This window comes from Oreochromis niloticus, linkage group LG4, assembly GCF_001858045.2.
Source record: "Oreochromis niloticus isolate F11D_XX linkage group LG4, O_niloticus_UMD_NMBU, whole genome shotgun sequence".
Lineage (NCBI taxonomy): Eukaryota > Metazoa > Chordata > Actinopteri > Cichliformes > Cichlidae > Oreochromis > Oreochromis niloticus.
This window is the reverse complement of record NC_031969.2, coordinates 33000150-33022595: the sequence shown is the minus strand read 5'-3', so window position 1 is coordinate 33022595 and position 22446 is coordinate 33000150. Positions and strand designations below refer to the sequence as shown.

The following is a 22446-nucleotide window of genomic DNA, read 5'->3' as shown; positions in this document are numbered from 1 at the left end:
TCATCCTGCCACAATCGTAAATCTGAAAAAGAATTTTTGTTAAAACAGTTATCTTCAACACTATTTTAATAATATGTTGAGAACAATTTTGTTCTAGATAAAAAAAAAGGTACCTATTATAAATCATAAATGGTTTTGCAATTCTACTTCAGTTTGCAAGCAGAGAGCAAGTAAACCTTGTTGTGATGAAAAACACATCAACTAGAAAGATAAGTTCATTACATTTGTGGTGCTGCTTGTCTCTTTGTTTTTTCCTGTCTAATGGAGAAATTATGATTCAGCATAAAATGCAAACTTGTTAAAACTCTTACTCGTGCTGTTTTTGGTCAGGCAGATTAAGAGAGGAGTGACATCCCAACATACAAAGAGCTGAAACGATGTTAAAAACAATGAAAAGTTACAACTGCAGCTGTGCTCTTCATGCTATATTTTTGTATGTCTTTCCTGTGATTCTTCCAGTTCTTGTGCACTCTCCCATCTCTTCCTTCCCTGTTCTGGTCAACTTGTCAACCAGTCAGTATTTAAATGGTGCACAGGTGTTATCCACGTCACCCAGCGTGCAGTACTAATTTTTTGTTGATTAAATTGTGCAAACTTCAACCGCAGCTCCAACTAACCTTGAGAAACAGTCAGCGTTGCTCAGCACTGAGTCCAAGGCCACTAGAGTCCCACCGCACACGTGACTTCCATTTTTCTGTAAGCTTGCCATCCATGGCCATGAACCGGCTATCGCCACTGAGGTTCCCCCCGAAATGTGAGAAGTCCACAGACCACAGACTACTGCTGAGGAGAAAAAAAAACAAAAAACTTGGACCAAATAAACCCATCAGTTCATACTAGAGTAAAATTTAGACTGTTTTCTTTAATAAAGTGTTGCCATGATGGGCACTTACACTGGGGAGTGGTTGGAAGCAGGGTGGCTGTGGCAGGGATTATGATTGTTGTAGCAGTATTTGTGATGTAGGCTTGCATATTTGTGTCATGTTTAGGGTTATTAGGGTTTACATTTGCTATAGTGGTAGTTTTAGGGGTTGTGGTTGGAGAGGTGGTGGTAGTTTTAGGGGTGGTGGTGGTTGTTTTTTTAGTGGTGGTTGGAGGGGTGGTGGTTATAGGGGTAGTGGTTGTTTTAGGGGTCGTGTTTGGAGGAGTGGTGGTAGTTTTAGGGGTGGTGGTTGGAGTGGTGGTGAATGTAGGGGTGGTGGTTGTTTTAGGGGAGGTTTTTGGAGGGTTGTTGGTAGTTTTCGGGGTGGTGGTTGTTTTAGGGGTGGTGTTTCGAGGGGTGGTGGTAGTTTTAGGCGTCGTGGTTGTTTTAGGGGTGGTGGTTGGAGTGGTGGTGGATGTTTTGGTAGTGGTTGTTTTAGGCGTGGTTTTTAGAGGGGTGGTGGTAGTTTTAGGGGTGGTGGTTGTTTTAGGGGTGGTGGTGGTTGTTTTTTTAGTGGTGGTTCGAGGGGTGGTGGTTGTTTTGGTAGTGGTTGTTTTAGGCGTGGTTTTTAGAGGGTGGTGGTAGTTTTAGGGGTGGTGGTTGTTTTAGGGGTGGTGGTGGTTGTTTTTTTAGTGGTGGTTGGAGTGGGGGTGGATGTTTTGGTAGTGGTTGTTTTAGGCGTGGTTTTTAGAGGGGTGGTGGTAGTTTTAGGGGTGGTGGTTGTAGGAGTGGTGGTGGTTGTAGGGATGGTGGTTGTAGGAGTGGTGGTGGTTGTAGAAGTGGTGGTGGTTGTAGTGGTGGTAGTTGTAGGGGTGGTGGTTGGCACTGGAGGCAGTCCTGTGCAGTTGACACTGAGGTCACTGTTGGTCCCAGTGGACGTGAACGTCATGAAGCCCGGTTGGTTGGAGGAGATCTGGCTGTTGATCCAGGTCTGGTACTGGGATACTCTGGTGTAGACTCCTGGAAGATTCGGCCTGGCACAACCTTCCCCAAAACTGACGACTCCCGCCTGAATCCAGCGACCGTTCTGCTTGCTCACCATTGGACCTCCTGAATCCCCCTTTGAGAGCAGAAACATTTACTGTTAGCTGAGGAGAAGAAACTGTAGAAGGTGAAAATGTGCCAAACAGGTAACAACAATCACCTGACAGGAGTCCTTTCCTCCTGCACTTAACCCGGCACAGATCATGTTGTCAGTGATTCTTCCCACTCCATAGTTACAGTTACACTGTCTGTTTCCAACAACAGGAACCTCCACCTCCATCAGGTTTTGTGGAGAAGGAAGCGACACTGAAGGGGTAAAAAAAAAATCTGTTTAATAAACAGCGTGTGACAGATTAAAGGTACAAACCACAACAGTAATCAAAGCATCGTTCCACTTTGTGGCATTTATTCTGGTGGTGAACATTTTTAGCTCAAAAGATTTCCCACTTTCAGTGGTCACAAGACAGCTAGCTGTATATATTAAACCACCAGACAAATCTGATTAAAAGTTAAAAAAAAATGCTCAAACAGTTCTTTAAAGTGTTTTTGATGTTCTGTTTGTATCTCTGTATTTGATGCTGAAGACATTTCCCAAATATTTCAATCCATGTTTTAGTGTTTATAAAGTCTGTTTCCCCTCCACGTGCACAGGTTTATCATCAAAAACGAAACTAAATGAGGCCAGTTTCTTTTTTACAAACATTTCCTTTGAGGTTGGCTCAGAAATTTGGTGTCTTTTCTATAAATTCATAAATCATAGTTTCTGAAACTTATTTAGGCTTCTCTTCAGCAACAGAATCATGAAATAAGCAGACAAAGGCCTCCTTTATGGATACTTTGGAGAAGCTGTTTGTTTCCTGTCATCCTCAGAACGAAAGGGATCCTCAGACAATGTTAATCATGTCTAACCAGTGACCCACCTCCTTCTCCAGTGTTGCCCCAGCCGGTGACCCAGCTGTTAACACCGCTGTAGAAGGTGCTGTCGGAAGCTGCCAGGCAGACGGGAGAAATGTAGCTGGTGAAATTCACCGGTGAGGAGAGCTGCAGGAGGCAGATGTCGTTGTCATTGGTACCAGAGTTGTAGTTTGGACGTTTGATGATCTGTGTTACTGTCCGAGACACTGCATTGGGATTAGATCCCTGTAGACTCTGACGGCCCAGATTCATAGTCAAACCATTTACAGTGAGAGGAATAGAAATATTTTCCTGCTATTAGTTGCTGCTATTTTGATAATCATCATTACCGTTTCAGGTTAATAGTGATGTTGCTTTCACAGATGCATTCAGATGTTCAAATATATTGGTATTATATCAGTCTTTATTACAAGTCCAGTTATAACCACGTCGAACTGTTGAGTTGAATATATAATTTTAAATGCTTTTCTAATGCTGCTATGATCTCAGTGTTTCTGTGTAGACTGCAGGGACAGGAAGTTATATGTCTTTGAAGTTGCAGGCTGGTGCAGAAGTGAAACTGAAAGCAAAGAAAGCATTTAAGGGTGAGACATACACATCCAGACACGTACGCAGTACACAGCGTGCACGCGCCCCTGCACGTGCACGCACACACAAATTAGAGAGACTCATTTAGTAGGCAAGAGTTGAAATACGTTTTGCTATGGCTGCAAAGTCGAGGTGTACGTGTTAGTCTGTTCCAGGACCTGATGTCCAGGAAGATAAGCCTGGGCAGGATGGAGACAGGAAGCATCAGCCGTCGACACGAAGATGATGTTCTATGTTAAAAGTCATTGTGGTTTAGGCTGACGTATGCTTTGTTTAAATCTGCCTAGTAACAGGAAAGGGGGCTGTACTATCTTAACCCTATAAAACAGTTGTCTGAATATGATAAAGACAGTTCAACACTGATTGGGTTGTTGAACTCACACATGTGTTCATTAAAATGCCGTCTAAATTGCACACGCCGGGATCTGTGGTTATTTATGGATTCTTCTCTCAACATTGAACCCTAACATTTGGGGGCTCGTTCCGGGGAGAGAGGGAATTTTGGTGTAGATGGAGAGATCCAGGGTCTGTGGTGATTAGATGGGCAGATACGAGTCAGTGGTCTTAAGTGAGAGACAAGCCGGCTTAAACAAAGGTAAGGCACATACCTGTTGAATTTTCCAAAATGTGCTAGATTGGACATGTCAAATTAAAGTCTACTCACTGAAAATTACTGGTGAATGTCTGTTTTTTAATTTTGGCGAAATTTTGATGAAGTTTACCGGTTGAAGTAATGATAAGGAAGTATAAGTGACAGTACTGAGTAATGAGAATAAAGGAATGAAAAGAGAATTAAAGCAGTTGGACTGCTAAGTGAACTCTTAGAATGATAGGGAATTTGGTCATTGTGTGGGTTCAAGTCCCATTGGTTATGCAACCCTTAAGAACTTTCTCGGAGGTGACGCTCCCTGCTGGATAGAGAAATCTATCCTTCACCTAGCGGCGACTAGGGATAGTTTCGGGCAACATTCGAGGAGGACTCGGGAATCTCCAAAACTGTTGAGGGTTGTCCTTAATCTTAATCCTGTTTTGGGTGTAGATTGTTGTTTCAAATTATTCTAAAATTACTTTAGGACGAGGAGTCTGGGACCCTTAAGAAGCGCATTTTTCTCCTTGGTAACGCTTGCACCTGGGCAGGACGCTGACCCTTGGCCTACCCTGAAGAGTAGGGATAGTACCGTCGACAGCGGGGGAGAACTTGGGAACCTCCGAAATTGCTAGGAGTTAGAGTCTCCTATTTGCGCTTTTTTGGCTACGATAAATTTGGTTAGGGTATTAGCAATCGGGCCACCGTCAGGGACGGAATACTGGCTAAAATTGGTCGCAAAAAAGTCAGGGACTTTATCGGTCGGACCGTTATGGATAAATTTGTCTAAACTTCGTAGGATTTAAGAGGCCTAAAATCTGTGCAGTTGTAATTAAAGACGTCTGTAATATAAAATATGAGATCTATGAGTAGGATCAGTCTCTGTGTCAGTAATGCACAGCCGGATGTGCACTGATGGTGTGTGTAAATGCAAATGAGCAGCGGGGACGCGCAGAGAGGGTGGTTTCAGTTTCGACAGAATTGAGCTTTTTGCTAAATGCCTGTATATAAGAGGTTGGTTTTGCTTATTATGAGAGTGTAAATACAGTTTGAATATATTAGTGTGGATGTATAGTAAATGACTGAATTTTGATAGATGTATATTTCGTGAGCCATAAATGTTGGTGTGTTTTATTTTTCAGTTATGTGTGTGTGGGGAGAAGCTGTGAGACGATGAGAGGTTTCAGTTTTCTTTTTCTTTTTTCTTTTGACTTGCTCTTTCTGATTATGGAAGGCATGTCCAAAATACTCGTATGAAAGCGTATTTTGTGTGATTTTAACTGTGTGAAGGCTGTCAGTATTTGATTGGAGTGACTCTGCGTGAGTTCTCTGAGTGAGAGAAAAGGCAGGGTGTGTGAGACGAGTCATGGCGTCTGAAAGAGGTTAGAAACATTTAAAAGTGGGTATGAAATATATTTCTTTTGTGATGAAAAGTAGGATGTTTTAAAGTTTGAAAGTGCTTTTAATTCAAGAAATCTATGAGAGATGTTATGACAGGTTGAGTTTATTTTTTCCGATTGAAAACACATAAGTATATACACTTGGGAAACCCAGTTAAGAGATTATTGGGTGACTGATGCTATAAAACTGACCTAAAGAATGGTCCTGTGTGAGAAGGAGTGTTGATTGTCCTGATGTTTGAAAGAGCTCTATTTAAATGTGTGTGAGTGAAATGAAGGTGTATTGTTTTTTAGATCAAGATTTAGTAGAATTAAAGAGGGTTTTTAGACTATAAATATAAAGAGAGACAGACTCTGCAGAGAACAGGAAATAGTGAACAGGAACTCTGCATGCCCATAAAAGGAACTGAGTGTGTACAGAGAGAACACAGAGAGACAGATGAGGCCCATGAAGCAAATGAAGCCTTTAAGAAAAAATGAATATAATACTAATTATATGCTTTAGTGTGTCAATACAGGTGGGCGTCTTTCAACTTTGCAACCTTGAGTTCAGCAGCAGAAGAGCAGATTAACAGAATTGGGAGAAAATAAGCCAGTCTTTGGCTCGAAATTGTGCAGCTTGATCTCTCACTTTGTCCCTGAAACTGAGAAGAAACTCAAAGGACAGTCAAGGACAGTCAATCGCCTGATGAAGACCGACAGAACATCGTGGACTTGAATACAGCAGGCAAACGTCAGTGCCACTGATCCATTAACACTGATGACGACTGACGACCAGCAGCAGCATGTAAGAGTAATGCAACATGTACTGTGAAAATACAGGCTGGGCAGTTGAACAGTGGGATAAAGAATTGTGGAAGAGCACTGGACATTGAGTGATATTTTGCCATGCTGGGACTTAATCTAAAAGAAAGACTGTAAAGAAACAGAGAAGAAGACAACAGCTGAGTTGAGACTGTGTTTGCTGGAGCTTTGAAGCACGAACAGGACACTGTGAATGAAAAAGAGACCGGTGAGAGATGAAGCTGGACGAGTTTGACTGCGAGATAATTGGACTGAAAATTGAAACCTGAACTCGTGACTGTTTAGGGATGTCCACCACAGCATAACAAAGAGGTAAACATTAGAAAAGGTGAGAATAATGAACGAAAATAATTGTCATTACCTTAATGAATAGAAAACACACATACAAATTGTTACATATGAGATTATTTTTGAAATGAATCAGAAGTGAGATAGTTTGAATCTAAAGCTCAGTGGTGAAATGCATAAATTAAATATGAATATATAGGATGCAATGAAGAAACAGCTTACACGTAGAGTACATTAACATGAATACATCGCAAGGCAACGAAGAACTCAATGAATTAATTTAATGAAGAAGCAGTTTACACCCAATTAACATAAAATGCAAGGAAGAACACGCTTACATGCATGGCATAATTGGTATTTCTGACCAGAGACAGAGAAATGGGTCATTTAAGCACTTGTGGTAATAATGAAAATGTCTTAGTTTTGTTATTTTCAGGAGTAAAGCAGACCTGGACCAACTCTCCAGATGCACCAGTCAGAAGGAAATTGTAGGTTAACATCAATGGATAAGTTAAGGCAAGTTTCTGGTTGAATTGTTCACAGAATCATGTGTCCATGAACCTGGAAAACAGGCCCTAGCTCCTGGCTGAAGACTAGGAGTGCTTTATTTAAGGTGGGAAATCAAAACAGAGGGTTAGTAATTCGGGGAAGGAGAAAACTGACTGTTTAACTGGAGGGTTGGAAAGGTGTCTGACAGACTGCGAAGCCATAGATGCAAAATACCACACACAAACAGAAAATGTATTAACCGTACAAAGACAAGCTCATGAAGCTTGTCTAATCAAAGCTTGATGCATAGAGACATTGATTAAAACCTGGCTAAGAACATAAGCATATGCAATGAAGATCTGCTTGCTGCTTGTATGAGTGAGAGAATGGTGTGAATGGTTAATACAATTGATGGAAAGATTTAAAATAGATGGAAAAAACAAAAGAAAAGTGTTTATAAGAGTGACTCAGGAGTGCTCTTGCACTGATTGATCAAAGTAAGTGATTAGTATAGAAAGAAAATGAAAATAATTCAATAATGTGATAAGGTTTAAATATGTATTCCTCTTGTTAAGTTGGCTGTTGAGCTGTGTGTCTATGCAAATTAGCTGGAGCAGAGACACTTCCTGTGTGCGTGTGTGTCGGAGGCTTTCAGTTCAAGAGAGAGCGGTGGCTGTTGAAGAGTATTTGGCGAAATATATAATGGTAAAGTATCAGGATATTTGATTACGGTGGTCAGGTCTGTTCAGAGGGGCAGATTTGGACAGGAAATTTATAATTTAAGGATGATACGTTGTTGAAATTGGTTTAGATCTTATGCTGAATGAACACATGGCAAAGTGAGGAAGGGAGACATTGTGCAAACGGTCTTTGATCTTTTGACGAGGTTTTCGGTGTGTTGAACGGGTGAAATTTAAGATTGTTCCAGATTTTGGAGGCTGTTGTTTTATTTCCAGAGAGGGTGTTTGATTAAGACATGGATATGTCTGAGAGGGGCCCCAAAAAATTTTTTGTAGTAGTAAGTGCACTCAGGAAAAAACCTGTCAGGTGATTTTGTTTGTACTTTGATGAGCTAATAATCAGCTCTCTTTTTCATTTTTGTTCTAAGCAGGCCTGGAAGACAGTGAACGGACGGCGTTGACAAAATTACCAAGTACGAAAATCAGGTGGGCTTTACAGAATTATAATTGATTACAATCAGAGACTGAGTGGCGGCAAGTCTCTGTCTAAAAATGATTGCAGCGTGTCAATCCAGTCAAAAGTATAGAGAACTATTTTCCTAAAAAGGAAAACGAAATAAAACAAAGGATTGAGCTCATTTTGCTGATGTGGAGCATCTGATGACGTGCGCAGAAGGCTGCAGTATCAGCAAAAAAATATCATGTGTGAATGCATGTGAGTGAATGCGAGTGAGGGGACCAAGGGGGGAAATAAATGAAAGGACAAGGGGGAGACTTAAATAAGGGGGTGCTGATGTTGGGATATTGATGTTTGCTTTGAGGTAATTATTTACTGGGGTTGGATTATGTTATTACATTATAGAATGCTAAATGCTAAAAGGGAAACATTGATGTAACTCAAGTTACCATGAACTGAGGTGACACATGATTACTAACTGTTCTGTTTAAGTTTATTTTGTGTTATAACACAGGTTGGATCATAAGTGGGGAAATTGAGTATGAAATGTGAAGTTCTGGTTAACACACAGGTTTTGTTTTCAGGAAATTCCAAGGATCCAGAGTTCGATGGAGCAACGATTTTGAGAAGATTTGACATAATAATTTAATTGATTTTGTTCCTTAAACACAGGTTTTCAGGGCTGGAGCAAAACACCGGAGAGGAGAATTGCTGAGCTGTTCTGAGAAATGAAATGACTAACCTTTTTTCCTTTTAATTGGTTAAGCTTGGGTGGAGCATTTTGAGTTTTTTGCCACATGAGATGTGTCAAAAAGAGAGGGGTTTAAGATTTAATTTGAAATGGGTTTTAGTATGATTTTATAACTATTGGGGTTGTTTGATAATTTAGATATGGTAAAACTGAGGCAGAGATTGTTAATTCTAAAGAAAGGAGTAAAATGAATTGAATTCTGTTTAGAAGATAAATTGCTGGTGTTAATAAGAGGTTGTACACCAAATTTAGAGGGAAATTGTGGGAATAAAGGATATGCTTTGGGGAAAATAGTGAACATTTGATGAGTAGAAAATGTGGGATTTCTTTTTGATTTTTAGGATAAGTTGTTATAATGTAGGCTTTAGAAACAGATATTAAATAGATTTATTTCTAGGGTAGAGGAGAGCTTTTATGAGGATGTTAAAAGTCTCGCTGACTCAAGTGAATAATATTGGAGATTATATATGTAGAAATGATTTTTTATACACATTGCATTTTTGTGCCTTTAACGGAGTTGTGGCTCAGAGAGTCGTCTCTTGAGGGTCACAAACTTTTGGTTAGCGTTAATGATTAGCCAATCTACTGTGAGAATGACCTGAGTTATTGAAGGATTGCACACGCTTACAGACATATGGAGTTCTTAAGACACATGACAGTATTGATTCCAGGCAAAAGGCCTGAAATCCATTTAGCATTTAACTGAATAGGAGTTTCGCTTGTAACTAAACTGTGTGACATGTAAAATATTGAGATAACACATGCAGCTCTAACTTAGTCCTCTTATATAAAATGCAGTTACAGAATAACAAATGCTTGTTGAAGTGACCAAGTTTTTGTTTAAAACAGAAGCAAAGGGAGAAAGCTTATATATTTTGGTTAAGTCTGATAAAGTATAAGTTAGAAGGAGTCATTACATTAAGAGCAGCAAAATGAAATGAAATGATATATTCAAACAGGTTATCACCCAGGAAATGGGAGTTCAAAATACAGTTAGAGTTCAGCTTTTAGCTATGATGAAGTTTATCTAGGAGCAATTAACTATGTGTTTACACGTAATGATTAAAGTGGTTGTTTTTTATTATCCTTTTAGTAGAATAAGCCATTATGATGATTTTCTTGATACATTTTCTTGTGATAGGTGACTTTAGATGAGAGGCCCTTGCAGCAGTGACAGTTTTGTGCACAGGATGTGGGTGATCAGATAAGGAACCAACAGGAAGCCTGCAGAGACGTGCAAGCAGTGCTTTTAAGAGTTTTACAAATGCTGAGTATGGTTGATTAAGATATAAAAATAAAAGTCAAAACATAATTAGGTTCAGGCTTTTGAATAAAGAGAACAATTGAGGGACATAAGGTAGGAGAGCCGTAGTAGGGAGAAAGTGTTTTCTATCCTTTACAGGAGAAGATTTCCACGAGAGAGGGACCAAGGACGAACCTGACTTTACCCATGGAGTGTTCTTAGGGGGAGCTGGCATTTCTAGAGAGGGTCAGAGTAATGTTATAAGTGTATGGTGACCCTTTTTAAGGGTCACCAAGAGAGGGGATTGAGAGGAATAGAAATATTTTCCTGCTATTAGTTGCTGCTATTTTGATAATCATCATTACCGTTTCAGGTTAATAGTGATGTTGCTTTCACAGATGCATTCAGATGTTCAAATATATTGGTATTATATCAGTCTTTATTACAAGTCCAGTTATAACCACGTCGAACTGTTGAGTTGAATATATAATTTTAAATGCTTTTCTAATGCTGCTATGATCTCAGTGTTTCTGTGTAGACTGCAGGGACAGGAAGTTATATGTCTTTGAAGTTGCAGGCTGGTGCAGAAGTGAAACTGAAAGCAAAGAAAGCATTTAAGGGCGAGACATACACATCCAGACACGTACGCAGTACACAGCGTGCACGCGCCCCTGCACGTGCACGCACACACAAATTAGAGAGACTCATTTAGTAGGCAAGAGTTGAAATACGTTTTGCTATGGCTGCAAAGTCGAGGTGTACGTGTTAGTCTGTTCCACGACCTGATGTCCAGGAAGATAAGCCTGGGCAGGATGGAGACAGGAAGCATCAGCCGTCGACACGAAGATGATGTTCTATGTTAAAAGTCATTGTGGTTTAGGCTGACGTATGCTTTGTTTAAATCTGCCTAGTAACAGGAAAGGGGGCTGTACTATCTTAACCCTATAAAACAGTTGTCTGAATATGATAAAGACAGTTCAACACTGATTGGGTTGTTGAACTCACACGTGTTCATTAAAATGCCGTCTAAATTGCACACGCCGGGATCTGTGGTTATTTATGGATTCTTCTCTCAACATTGAACCCTAACAACAGCACTGCTGAGATCATCAGGAGAGACACAAACAGTGCAGTTATTGTGATTGTTAGAAACATGAAAACATATATAAAGTTTGACTTCCTGTCCTGTCAAATATTTGAGAATGATAATTTTATTTTCATGCCACATTTCATTACATTAAAACTAAATGTGTTTAACACAGAAAATGAAGAAACATTTAAAGATTATGTATATATAAATGTAAATATTTGTTCTTTTACCCCCCTGAGCCCCCAGAGAAGCACCTTTATCAGTGTCTTTAAATCATGTTTAGTGTGCAGCTTCAGCCTCATTACTCACGTTTGACAGCAGTGAGCAGCAGTCAGCACCCACTGACTGTTAATGAGGGATCCTCCACAGAAGTGGAACCCAGATCTTTGCAGACTGACCTGCCAGGGCCAGCTGCCATCGGGGGCCACCTGTCCTCCTACAATCCTGGTGTTGAGCTTTGGCTGACCACAAACTGAAGACAGACATGAAAACACAGAGTGAGCATTACTGTATGAGCTGTAAACTCTCAGCATTACAAACTGCTGAGTGAGGACACAGTGATCCTGGGAGTCTACAGTTCACTCACAAACTAATATTCATATGAAACTAAAGATTTATTACACATAAAACTAAATCATTACACCAAGAAACTTCATCTTACCATCCAGCTGTGACTCAGACTCTGAAACACAGAAAACAAGCAATGTTTAAACAAAAAATCTCCATTCATTTGTCTGTGATAAGTTCACTGTCTTTAATAATAGTGGGAAAGTTGATGGTCTATGGTTAGCTATAAGCATCCAGCAGAGGCTCCAGCAGTGAGTCAGTCCCCATGTTGGAGAATTTTAATGACATCATCTGATCAATGACGCGGCTGCTGTGAGGTGACTTTACTAACAGACCCTTTAAAATCTTGATTATGTGACCAGCTTTGTTTATGCTGCCACCCATTAATTTATTGAATTGTATTTTGGAAATTTTTCAGCTTGTATATATATTCATATATATTTATATGTACTGTATGGTCAAAGGAATTTGCAAAGAAAAGCGTCTGGACTTCTTTAAGTTGAGGACAGATGGTTTGAAAGAGGAGTGAAAGAGGCCATCTATGTCCACTGTGAGCGACCATCTTTGAACAGAGGCGGTGGTTTACGACACCAACTGTCTGCCATCTATAATCCAGTTTTGAGTTCCCTTAACGCCCACTCACATCCTGGCCCATCTGACCACAGGAATTCACATGACAAGGTGGGGCCAGGTTTCACAATGAGCTCACCTGAAACCCTGGCTGATTAGGTCCCACACCCGCTTTCACACCTTGGCTCATGTGATTAGAGGATCACCAGGGGGTCCTTTGTCCCTGTTTGGGGGGGATACTCCCACTGGGTTTAAATCTGGGACTCTCGGCCATTTGACCTTAGAACTGAAGAAGCTTCTCGGATGAGAGGTGAAACGTCTTCAAGCAACTTAAAGAAGTCCAGACGCTTTTCTTTGCAAACTCCTTTGACTACGATGACCTGGATGACTGAGAACCTTCACAGACATATGTACTGTATGTGTTGTTTATTCATTTAGTTTTACATCGATGGTATTTCTTCATTAACAGACGGATGACGCCACCCACTGGACTCCATTCCAATAATTCCAAATAATCATTGACCGAGCAAAGCAGCCAATGACGCCAGTGGGCAGCTTCATCCATCTGTTAAACACAATCTTTGTAGGAAGTTTGTGTGTGTGTGTGTCTGTGTGTATGTGTGCGGGGTTACCTTTTACACTGTTATTGTTTTCGTTCCATAGACTGGTTTTATCTCCATTTCTGAGAGGATTGTTATCGTGCTGTTTGTCTCGAAAGAGTTTCCTGATCTGTGTGTGTGTATTGGTCTGGGCTGCACGTGGTATTTTCATTTTCCACCCTCCATAAGTACTCCATCATTTGATAGAAAAGGTCTTTCCTCATATTTCTGATTTACCTTCTGAATCAGTTTGGGCACAAACGATGCGGCACCTTCTCAGAATCTAACGCACTTCATGCACGGAGCTGTGACGGATGAAACTTATTATCACATCTTCAACTGGCACAACAAACTGCTGCGCATTGCCGTCCCACTTTTCATTTAAAAAACTTCTCCAAAGCTCAGAGATCAAACATCTTGTAGAAACATCTCAGCTGGTTAAAGCTGCAGCTAATAATCCCGTGAATGACTGAATTAAAGAAATAAGCCAACCATCTTTCCCCTTAAATATATTTTTTAAATTTTAATTAAAGTGATACAACATTTCAGTCCACATTGTGCAGACTGAGATATGATTACGAAAGCAGATCTAAAATATTTACTAAATATGAAAGTCGACACTTAATGTCACTAAATAATGACGGAGTAGCTTTAATTTTATTGAGAAATATTTATAAAATAAACTTTTACTGTTGGAGGAAATTAAAAATAATCCTTTCTGTTTCTTTTTCAGATGCCATTAGATTGATTCATGTAGTGAAGACAGCAGCTGGAGAAAGCAGGCATACATTTACATTTACAATAATTGATTACACAGCAGTGGAGAGTAGACTTTATCAAAGTAGATGTCTTTCTGAAAGTGCTGTAACTAAGTTTAAGAATATAATCCACCCACTGTTATCATCTTCAATGCCCTGTACCAACATAGAGCAGAGCAGCTATCTGAACGCTACTCCAACAGAGGTCGATTATCTTGTTAATAATTTTACCTTCTCACTACGTACGACTCTGGATACTGTAGCTCCTGTGAAAACTAAGGCCTCAAATCCAAAGTCCCTGACTCCGTGGTATAATTCTCAAACACGTAGCCTAAAGCAGATAACCCATAAGCTGGAGAGGAAATGGCGTGTCACAAATTTAGAGGATCATCATTTAGCCTGGAGAAATAGTTTGCTGCTTTATAAGAAAGCCCTCCGCAAAGCCAGAACATCTTACTATTCGTCACTGATTGAAGAAAATAAGAACAACCCCAGGTTTCTCTTCAGCACTGTAGCCAGGCTGACAAACAGTCAGAGCTCTACTGAGCCAACCATCCCTTTAACGTTAACCAGTAATGACTTCATGAACTTCTTCACAAATAAAATTTTTATCATTAGATAAAAAATTGCCAATAATCATCCCACAGATGTAATATTATCTACAGCTACTTTTAGTACCATCGATATTAAGTTAGACTCTTTTTCTCCAATTGATCTTTCTGAGTTAACTTCAATAATTAATTCCTCCAAACCATCAACGTGTCTTTTAGACCCCATTCCTACAAATCTGCTCAAAGAAGTCCTGCCATTAATTAATGCTTCGATCTTAAATATGATCAACCTATCTCTAATAATCGGCTATGTACCACAGGCCTTCAAGGTGGCTGTAGTTAAACCCTTACTTAAAAAGCATCTCTAGACCCAGCTGTCTTAGCTAATTATAGGCCAATCTCCAACCTTCCTTTCATATCAAACATCCTTGAAAGAGTAGTTGTCAAACAGCTAACAGATCATCTGCAGAGGAATGGCTTATTTGAAGAGTTTCAGTCAGGTTTCAGAGCTCATCACAGCACAGAAACAGCTTTAGTGAAGGTTACAAACAGAGATGGGCAGTAACGCGTTACTTGTAAAGTCAAAGGCTAGTTACTTGTAACGCGTTACTGTAATCCGATTACTTTTTCAAGTAACGAGTAATGTAAGGGATTACTATTGCAAAAACGGTAATTAGATTACCGTTACCTTCACGTAGGAACGCTGCGTTACTGTGTTACTAAAACCGTGAGTTTTTGCGAGAACGTCTCATGACAGTGACGTAAGCGAGTGCGACGTTCGTGACAACAGCTGTCTGCAGATCAACAATGGATAATATATCAAGTACGGGAGAGAGTATGAGCGTGCAGCCTTTAAAGCGTGGAAGTACTGACCTTATTTTGAGTTTGATTCCATAAAAAGTGACAAAAACATTAGTGTCCGTTGTGCGTGGGAAGAAAACTTTTTACAGCGAAAAAAACCCCCCTTAACTTCCAAGCAAGCGCCGAGTGCACTACGACTGTAATGGGAAGTTCACAGAGAAACTCGCGGAGTCTTCAACTGACCGCTGTGGCACACCTGCACCAGGGTAAACCTCCGCCTACCCCAGTCCTGCTTTACAGGTGAAAATAGAGCAACTAGCCTTTGACTTTATTTATTTTCTGCTGTGTTTTACTTGCATCTATTTGAAAGAGTGAGTGTAAACGCAAAAACATATTTTATTTTATGTGCTGGAATGTGCAGAAAATAGGTTTAAATGTTAAACAAATTTCTTCCAGTCAGAGAATGTTGCATATAATTAAGTTTTTGCTTGATGCATAAAGTTAAAAGATTAAAACTAATAAAACAAGTTTTAAAAAGAGACATTTCCATTTGATTACATTTTGTATGATGGATTATGCAGAAAAAGTAGAATTGAGCTGAAAGATCTATCGCTTTATCACCTATTCAGGTTGTAAATTGTGTTTTTAAAAAGTAACTAAGTAACTAAGTAATTAATTACTTTTGAAAATAAGTAATCAGTAAAGTAACGGGATTACTTTTGGGGGGAAGTAATCAGTAATTAGTTACTGATTACTTTTTTCAAGTAACTTGACCAACACTGGTTACAAATGATCTTCTTATGACCTCTGACAGTGGACTCATCTCTGTGCTTGTCCTGCTAGACCTTAGTGCTGCATTTGATAATGTTGACCATAATATCCCATTAGAGCGATTAGAATATGCTGTAGGTATTACAGGTACTGCGCTGCAGTGGTTTGTATCATATCTATCTAATAGACTCCAATTTGTACATGTAAATGGAGAGTCCTCTTCACACACTAAGGTCAATTATGGTGTTCCACAGGGTTCAGTGCTAGGACCAATTCTGTTTACATTATACATGCTTCCCTTAGGCAGCATCATTAGAAGACATAGCATAAATTTTCACTGCTATGCAGATGACACGCAGCTCTATCTATCCATGAAGCCAGGTAACACACACCAATTAGTTAAACTGCAGGAATGTCTTAAAGACATAAAGACCTGGATGGCTGCTAACTTTCTGCTTCTTAATTCAGATCAAACTGAGGTTATTGTACTCGGCCCTGAAAATCTTAGAAATATGGTATCTAACCAGATTCTTACTCTGGATGGCATTACCTTGGCCTCCAGTAATGCTGTGAGGAACCTTGGAGTCATTTTTGACCAGGACATGTCCTTCAATGCACATATTAAACAAATATGTAGGACTGCTTTTTTCCATTTGCACAACATCTCTAAAATTAGAAATATCCTGTCTCAGAGTGACGCTGAAAAACTAGTTCATGCATTTATTACTTCCAGGCTGGACTACTGTAATCCATTATTATCAGGATGTCCTAAAAACTCGCTGAAAAGTCTTCAGCTGATCCAAAATGCTGCAGCAAGAGTCCTGACAGGGACTAGAAAGAGAGAGTAGATTTCTCCTGTTTTGGCTTCCCTTCATTGGCTTCCTGTTAAATCTAGAATTCAAAATCCTGCTCCTCACATACAAGGTCTTAAATAATCAGGCCCCATCTTATGTTAATGACCTTGTAGTACCATATCACCCTATTAGAGCACTTCGCTCTCACACTGCAGGCTTACTTGTTGTTCCTAGAGTATTTAAAAGTAGAATGGGAGGCAGAGCCTTCAGTTTTCAGGCCCCTCTTCTGTGGAACCAGCTTCCAGTTTGGATTCAGGAGACAGACACTATCTCTACTTTCAAGATTAGGCTTCAAACTTTCCTTTTTGCTAAAGCATATAGTTAGGGCTGGACCAGGTGACCCTGAATCCTCCCTTAGTTATGCTGCAATAGACGTAGGCTGCCGGGGATTCCCATGATGCATTGAGTTTTTCCTTTCCAGTCACCTTTCTCACTCACTATGTGTTAATAGACCTCTCTGCATCGAATCATATCTGTTATTAATCTCTGTCTCTCTTCCACAGCATGTCTTTATCCTGTTTTCCTTCTCTCACCCCAACCAATCACAGCAGATGGCCCCGCCCCTCCCTGAGCCTGGTTCTGCCGGAGGTTTCTTCCTGTTAAAAGGGAGGTTTTCCTTCCCAATGTCGCCAAAGTGCTTGCTCATAGGGGGTCATATGATTGTCGGGTTTTTCTCTGTATCTATGAAGCGCATTGAGGTGACTTTTGTTATTATTTGGCGCTAAATAAATAAAATTGAATTGAATTGAATTGAAACTCACGTTGGGAAGTGGTTGGAGGCAAAGTGGTAGTAGTAGTGGTGATGGTTGTAGGGGTGGTGGTTGGCACTGGTGGCAGTCCTGTGCAGGTGACACTGAGGTCACTGTCGGTCCCAGTGGACGTGAACGTCATGAAGCCCGGCTGGTTGGAGGAGATCTGGCTGTTGATCCAGGTCTGGTACTGGGATACTCTGGCGTAGACTCCTGGAAGATTCGGCCTGGCGCAACCTTTCCCAAAACTGACGACTCCCGCCTGAATCCAGCGACCGTTCTCCTTGCTCACCACTGGACCTCCTGAATCCCCCTTTGAGAGCAGAAACATTTACTGTTAGCTGAGGAGAAGAAACTATAGAAGGTAAAATGTGCCAAACACAGGTAACAACAATCACCTGACAGGAGTCCTTTCCTCCTGCACTTAACCCGGCACAGATCATGTTATCAGTGATTGTTCCCACTCCATTGTCACAGTTACACTGTCTGTTTCCCACAACAGGAACCTCCACCTCCATCAGGTTTTGTGAAACAGTGCCTGTTGAAGGGGTAAAATAAATATATCAGTTTGCAATAAATGACATGTGACTGATTAACCTTCAAACAAAAGGGCGGCTCCACCAAACCTAAAAACAAAGTGCAGTCATGTGTGCAAACAAAGATGGGAAACATGTTTGTCTGCTGGGGTTAAAGCTCTCTGCAGAACACAGTCACATGACTTTGATGTCACTCTGTCATCTTGTCCTGTTTTATGTTATTTGAGTATTTTAGATGAAGCACAACAGCTGCTGTTTTTAAACGTGATACAGAAACACTTGACACACAGACAGTAGATGGTCGTCAACATGTAGTAGCTGTCTAATACCACCAGGGGGCAGTGTCAGATACACAGAAAGTATACTTTCTTTTAACCAAGGATCTTTTTGAGCTTACATCATCGTGCAGACTCAGCATGCTTGCTGCACTTCCAGACTGTTTAATTCACATAATCATTCTTTCTTGTTTTGAACTCTGCACAGATTTAACCTCATGGAAATATTTAATTGCTCTAAATATTTCTGAGACAGCAAAATTGTTTCCTGCATTATTGTCATAATTTCTCTAAAAACAATCAGGTGTCTTTATGACCCACCTCCTTCTTTAGTCCTGCCCCAGCCGGTGACCCAGCTGTTAACACCGCTGTAGAAGGTGCTGTCTGAAGCTGCCAGGCAGACGGGAGAAATGTAGTTGTTGAAAGTCACCGGTGAGGAGAGCTGCAGGAGGCAGATGTCGTTGTTAAATGACGTAGAGTTGTAATTTGGATGTGGAATGATCTTTGTTACTGTCCGAGACACTGCATTGGGATTAGATCCCTGTAGACTCTGACGGCCCAGAGTAACAGTCACCCCGCTCGGGTCGGTGCTGAGATCATCAAGGAACACAAAACAGCATGCAGTTATTACGATGGCTAAAAAGAAATTATATTATTGACTTCCTGCCCCGTTAGATATTTATCCTGTTACACCCTCAGCCCCCTGATTAAGCTGTTTCATAATCTCTTTAAATCTTGTTTATTGTGCAGCTTCAGCCTCATTACTCACATTTTAAAGCAGTGAGCAGCAGTCAGCACCCACTGACTGTTAATGAGGGATCCTCCACAGAAGGACCCAGATATATGCAGACTGACCTGCCAGGGCCAGCTGCCGGGAGACGCTTCCTGTCCTCCCACAATCCTGGTGTTCAGAGGAGCCTGACCACAAACTGAAGACAGACATTGAAACACAGAGTGAGCATTACTGTATGAGCTGTAAACTCTCAGCATTACAAACTGCTGAGTGAGGACACAGTGATCCTGGGAGTCTACAGTTCACTCACAAACTAATATTCATATGAAACTTTAAAGATTTGTTACAGATAAAAGTAAATCATTACACAAAGAAACTTTATCTTACCATCCAGCTGTGACTCAGACTCTGAAACACAGAAAACAAAGAATTTTAAAACAAAAAATCTTTATTCATCGTTTTGTGGTTAGTTCACTGTCTGTAATAGTAGTGGGAAAATTGACTATCTGTGGTTAGCTATCAGCAAGGCTCTGAGAAATGAAGCCAATCCCTGCAGTTCCTTTGACATCCAGCAGAGGCAGCAGTGAGTCAATCCCCATAGACTCCCATGTTTAAACTTTACAGCAGAAATAAGCATTAGGGGAGGGTTTCAATTATCGATTTGAGAATTAATTTCGATGTTAGCTTGAATAACTCGCTATGGATTAGTTGAATCCTGAATCAATTTTTAAATATAAATGTATTTTGCCAGAAACCCCAGAATGTCAGGTTAAAGCTTTCATTTCAACAACCACGTAAACTACATTAGGCAGCTGCATACATTTGGGCACCCTTGTCGTTTTATTGATTTGAATACCTTTAGCACTAATTATTGGAACACAAAATTTGTCTAGTAAGCTCAGCTCATTGACCCTTGACCTACATACACTGGTGAATCCAATCATGAGGAAGGGTATTAAGGTGGCCAATTGCAAGTTTTTCTCCGCTTTGCATCTTCTCTGAAGTCTGGCAACATGGGAGCTTTAAAACAACTCTCAAATGACCTGAAAACAAAGATTATTTAACATCATGGTTTAGGGGAAGGATAGAAAAAGCCATCTCAGAGAATTCAGCTGTCAGTTTCCACTGTGAGCAACATAGTGAGGAAATGGAAGACCACGGTCACAGTTTTAGTTAAGGCCCGAACTGGCAGGTCAAGATAAACAAAGGCGAAGCATGGTAAGAACAGTCATAGTCAACACACAGATCAGCTTCAGAATTGAATTCAAAATCCTGCTCCTCACATACAAGGTTTTAGATAATCAGGCCCCACCTTATCATTAATGCCCTTGTAGTACCATATCATCCTATTAGAGCACTTCGCTCTCGCTCTGCAGGCCTACTTGTTGTTCCTAGAGTATTTAAAAGTAGAATGGGAGGCAGAGCCTTCAGTTTTCAGGCCCCTCTTCTGTGGAACCAGCTTCCAGTTTGGATTCGGGAGACAGACACTATCTCTACTTTCAAGATTAGGCTTCAAACTTTCCTTTTTGCTAAAGCATATAGTTAGGGCTGGATTATGCTGCAATAGACGTAGGCTGGAGAGTTTTTCCATTTCAGTCACCTTTCTCAATCAACTTGTGTTAATAGACCTCTTTGCACTCAATCACACTTCTTATTAATCTCTTTCTCTCTTCCACAGCACATCTTCTATCTAGGGCTGTCAACATTAACACCAAAACCATGTTAACGTGGCATGTCTCCGTTAACAGGTTAACGCGGTTCACCCTTTGCGTGGTGCTGGACAGCATCCACGCGTTATCGCTTGTAGCTCGATTAACGCTGACAGCCCTACTTTTATCCTGTCTTCCTTCTCTCACCCCAACCAATCACAGCAGATGGCCCCGCCCCTCCCTGAGCCTGGTTCTGCCAGAGGTTTCTTCCTGTGAAAAGGGAGTTTTTCCTTCCCACTGTCGCCAAAGTGCTTGCTCAAGGGGGCCATATGATTGTTGGGTTTTTCTCTGTATGTATTATTGTAGGGTCTACCTTACAATATAAAGCTCCTTGAGGCGACTGTTGGTGTGATTTGTCGCTGTATAAATAAAATTGAACTGAATTGAATTGAGTTAAGCTTACTGTGTGACTCAGCAGGATGAAAACACTGATGATCTGCCAGCGATCACATTTGTCTCTCAGACAGAAACCACACAGAGAAATACTGTACATACGCTGCATGTTGTACTACTAATACTGCTACTTACTTCCTGCAGTACCTGACAGGATGTTAAAGGAGAACTCCACTGATTTCTACAGCTGAACATATGTCAAGGTTGGCCCCGTCAGAGTCCTCACCCTCCATAAACACTACATGGGTCATTAGAAAATGGTTTTCTGGGACATTTCTAGGACTTTGCTTCTGGCAAGTCATCTTGTCAGTCAATGTTTAGAAAACACAAAAGTTTTGCAACCATAGCAAGATGTGGTGCCATCACAGTAAGTGACTCACTTCCTGCCCTTAACCACAATGAAGGATCCTGTCATCACTCCTTCAGCCGTCACAATAAACTGACACTTCAAATTATTCACGTTTTTCCCAAAACATCTTTCTTCAAAAAATGTGATGACCATGCATCAAAGGGTGAGAAAGAGAAGCTGTTACTGGACAAGCAGCAGAAAAAACAAAACAAAATTACAGAGAAAATGTTCTGTTAATAAACACTTCAATCAGTTTTTCTTTCAGCTGCTTCATCACAGGCAATGACATGAAAAGAGAAACTTAAATGAAAAAGTTTGCAATATGAATACTTGGTTTACACCATCAACAACTTACTGATTAATAGCACCCATATTATTATGCATGATATTTTAAAATCTAACTGTGATTCTAAAAGTAAAAAATAAGTACGTATGTAAAATGTATTTATTAAGCACTTTTCACAGAAAGACAGTCACAAAGTGCTGTACACAAAGAGTAAAATAAACAGTACAATCAATAGACATTATACACAATGTAAAACGTTTAAATGTAAATTAAAAATGTGAAGAGTATAAAATATGTAGATCAGCAAAATGCTTCTTTAAACAGAAAAGTTTCTAACTGCTTTTTAAAAGAATCCAACCAAATGTAGTTGTGGTGGTAAACTGTTCCACAGCCTTGGTGCCACAGACTGAAAGGTCTAATAACTGTGATACAGACGCTGATTGATGGAGAGCAGTTCAGCCTCTCAGCTGCTTCCCAGACCAAACAGATTTTCACATTAATCTGTGTTTTTGCTTTCATCACCAACATAAAGGTGAACCTAAAACACAACACCGGTCCTCCTTTTCCTGCAGTGTCACTTTAAAGTGAAGCCATGTGCTCCTGAGTGTTTTCGCCCTGTGAATCATACCTGATGCAGGTGTGTGCAGAGAGCTCTTACCTTGGGTCAGGAGCATCAGCCCAGCAGCCAAACACATCACTTTGTAGAAAGCCATTGCTGTAAGATCCATACCTCCAGACCTGCTGAGGC

At 40.4% G+C, this 22446-nt stretch overlaps 2 protein-coding genes across 2 annotated transcripts in view; both read right to left on the bottom strand.

The window, feature by feature from the left end:
• Positions 1-1492, bottom strand: part of LOC109201870 (serine protease 27-like) — a 20433-nt gene extending 18941 nt beyond the window's left edge. The window contains exons 1-2 of the mRNA XM_019357591.1: positions 894-1492; positions 618-783 (exon numbers count right to left, since the gene is read on the bottom strand). Of these exons, the coding sequence (XP_019213136.1) occupies positions 618-783; positions 894-972 (245 nt within the window). The 5' untranslated portion in view covers positions 973-1492. The remainder of the gene's footprint in view (positions 1-617; positions 784-893) is intronic.
• Positions 1478-22446, bottom strand: LOC100696519 (transmembrane protease serine 9-like). Its single transcript, XM_019357596.1, has 12 exons — positions 22357-22446; positions 19349-19369; positions 18998-19157; positions 18550-18818; positions 17816-17955; positions 17430-17730; positions 11859-11879; positions 11514-11669; positions 9292-9303; positions 2827-3090; positions 2067-2212; positions 1478-1982 (listed from the first exon to the last, which is right to left on the bottom strand). The coding sequence occupies exons 1-12, from the start codon at positions 22424-22426 to the stop codon at positions 1491-1493; spliced, it is 2052 nt and encodes a 683-aa protein (XP_019213141.1). The 5' UTR covers positions 22427-22446; the 3' UTR covers positions 1478-1490.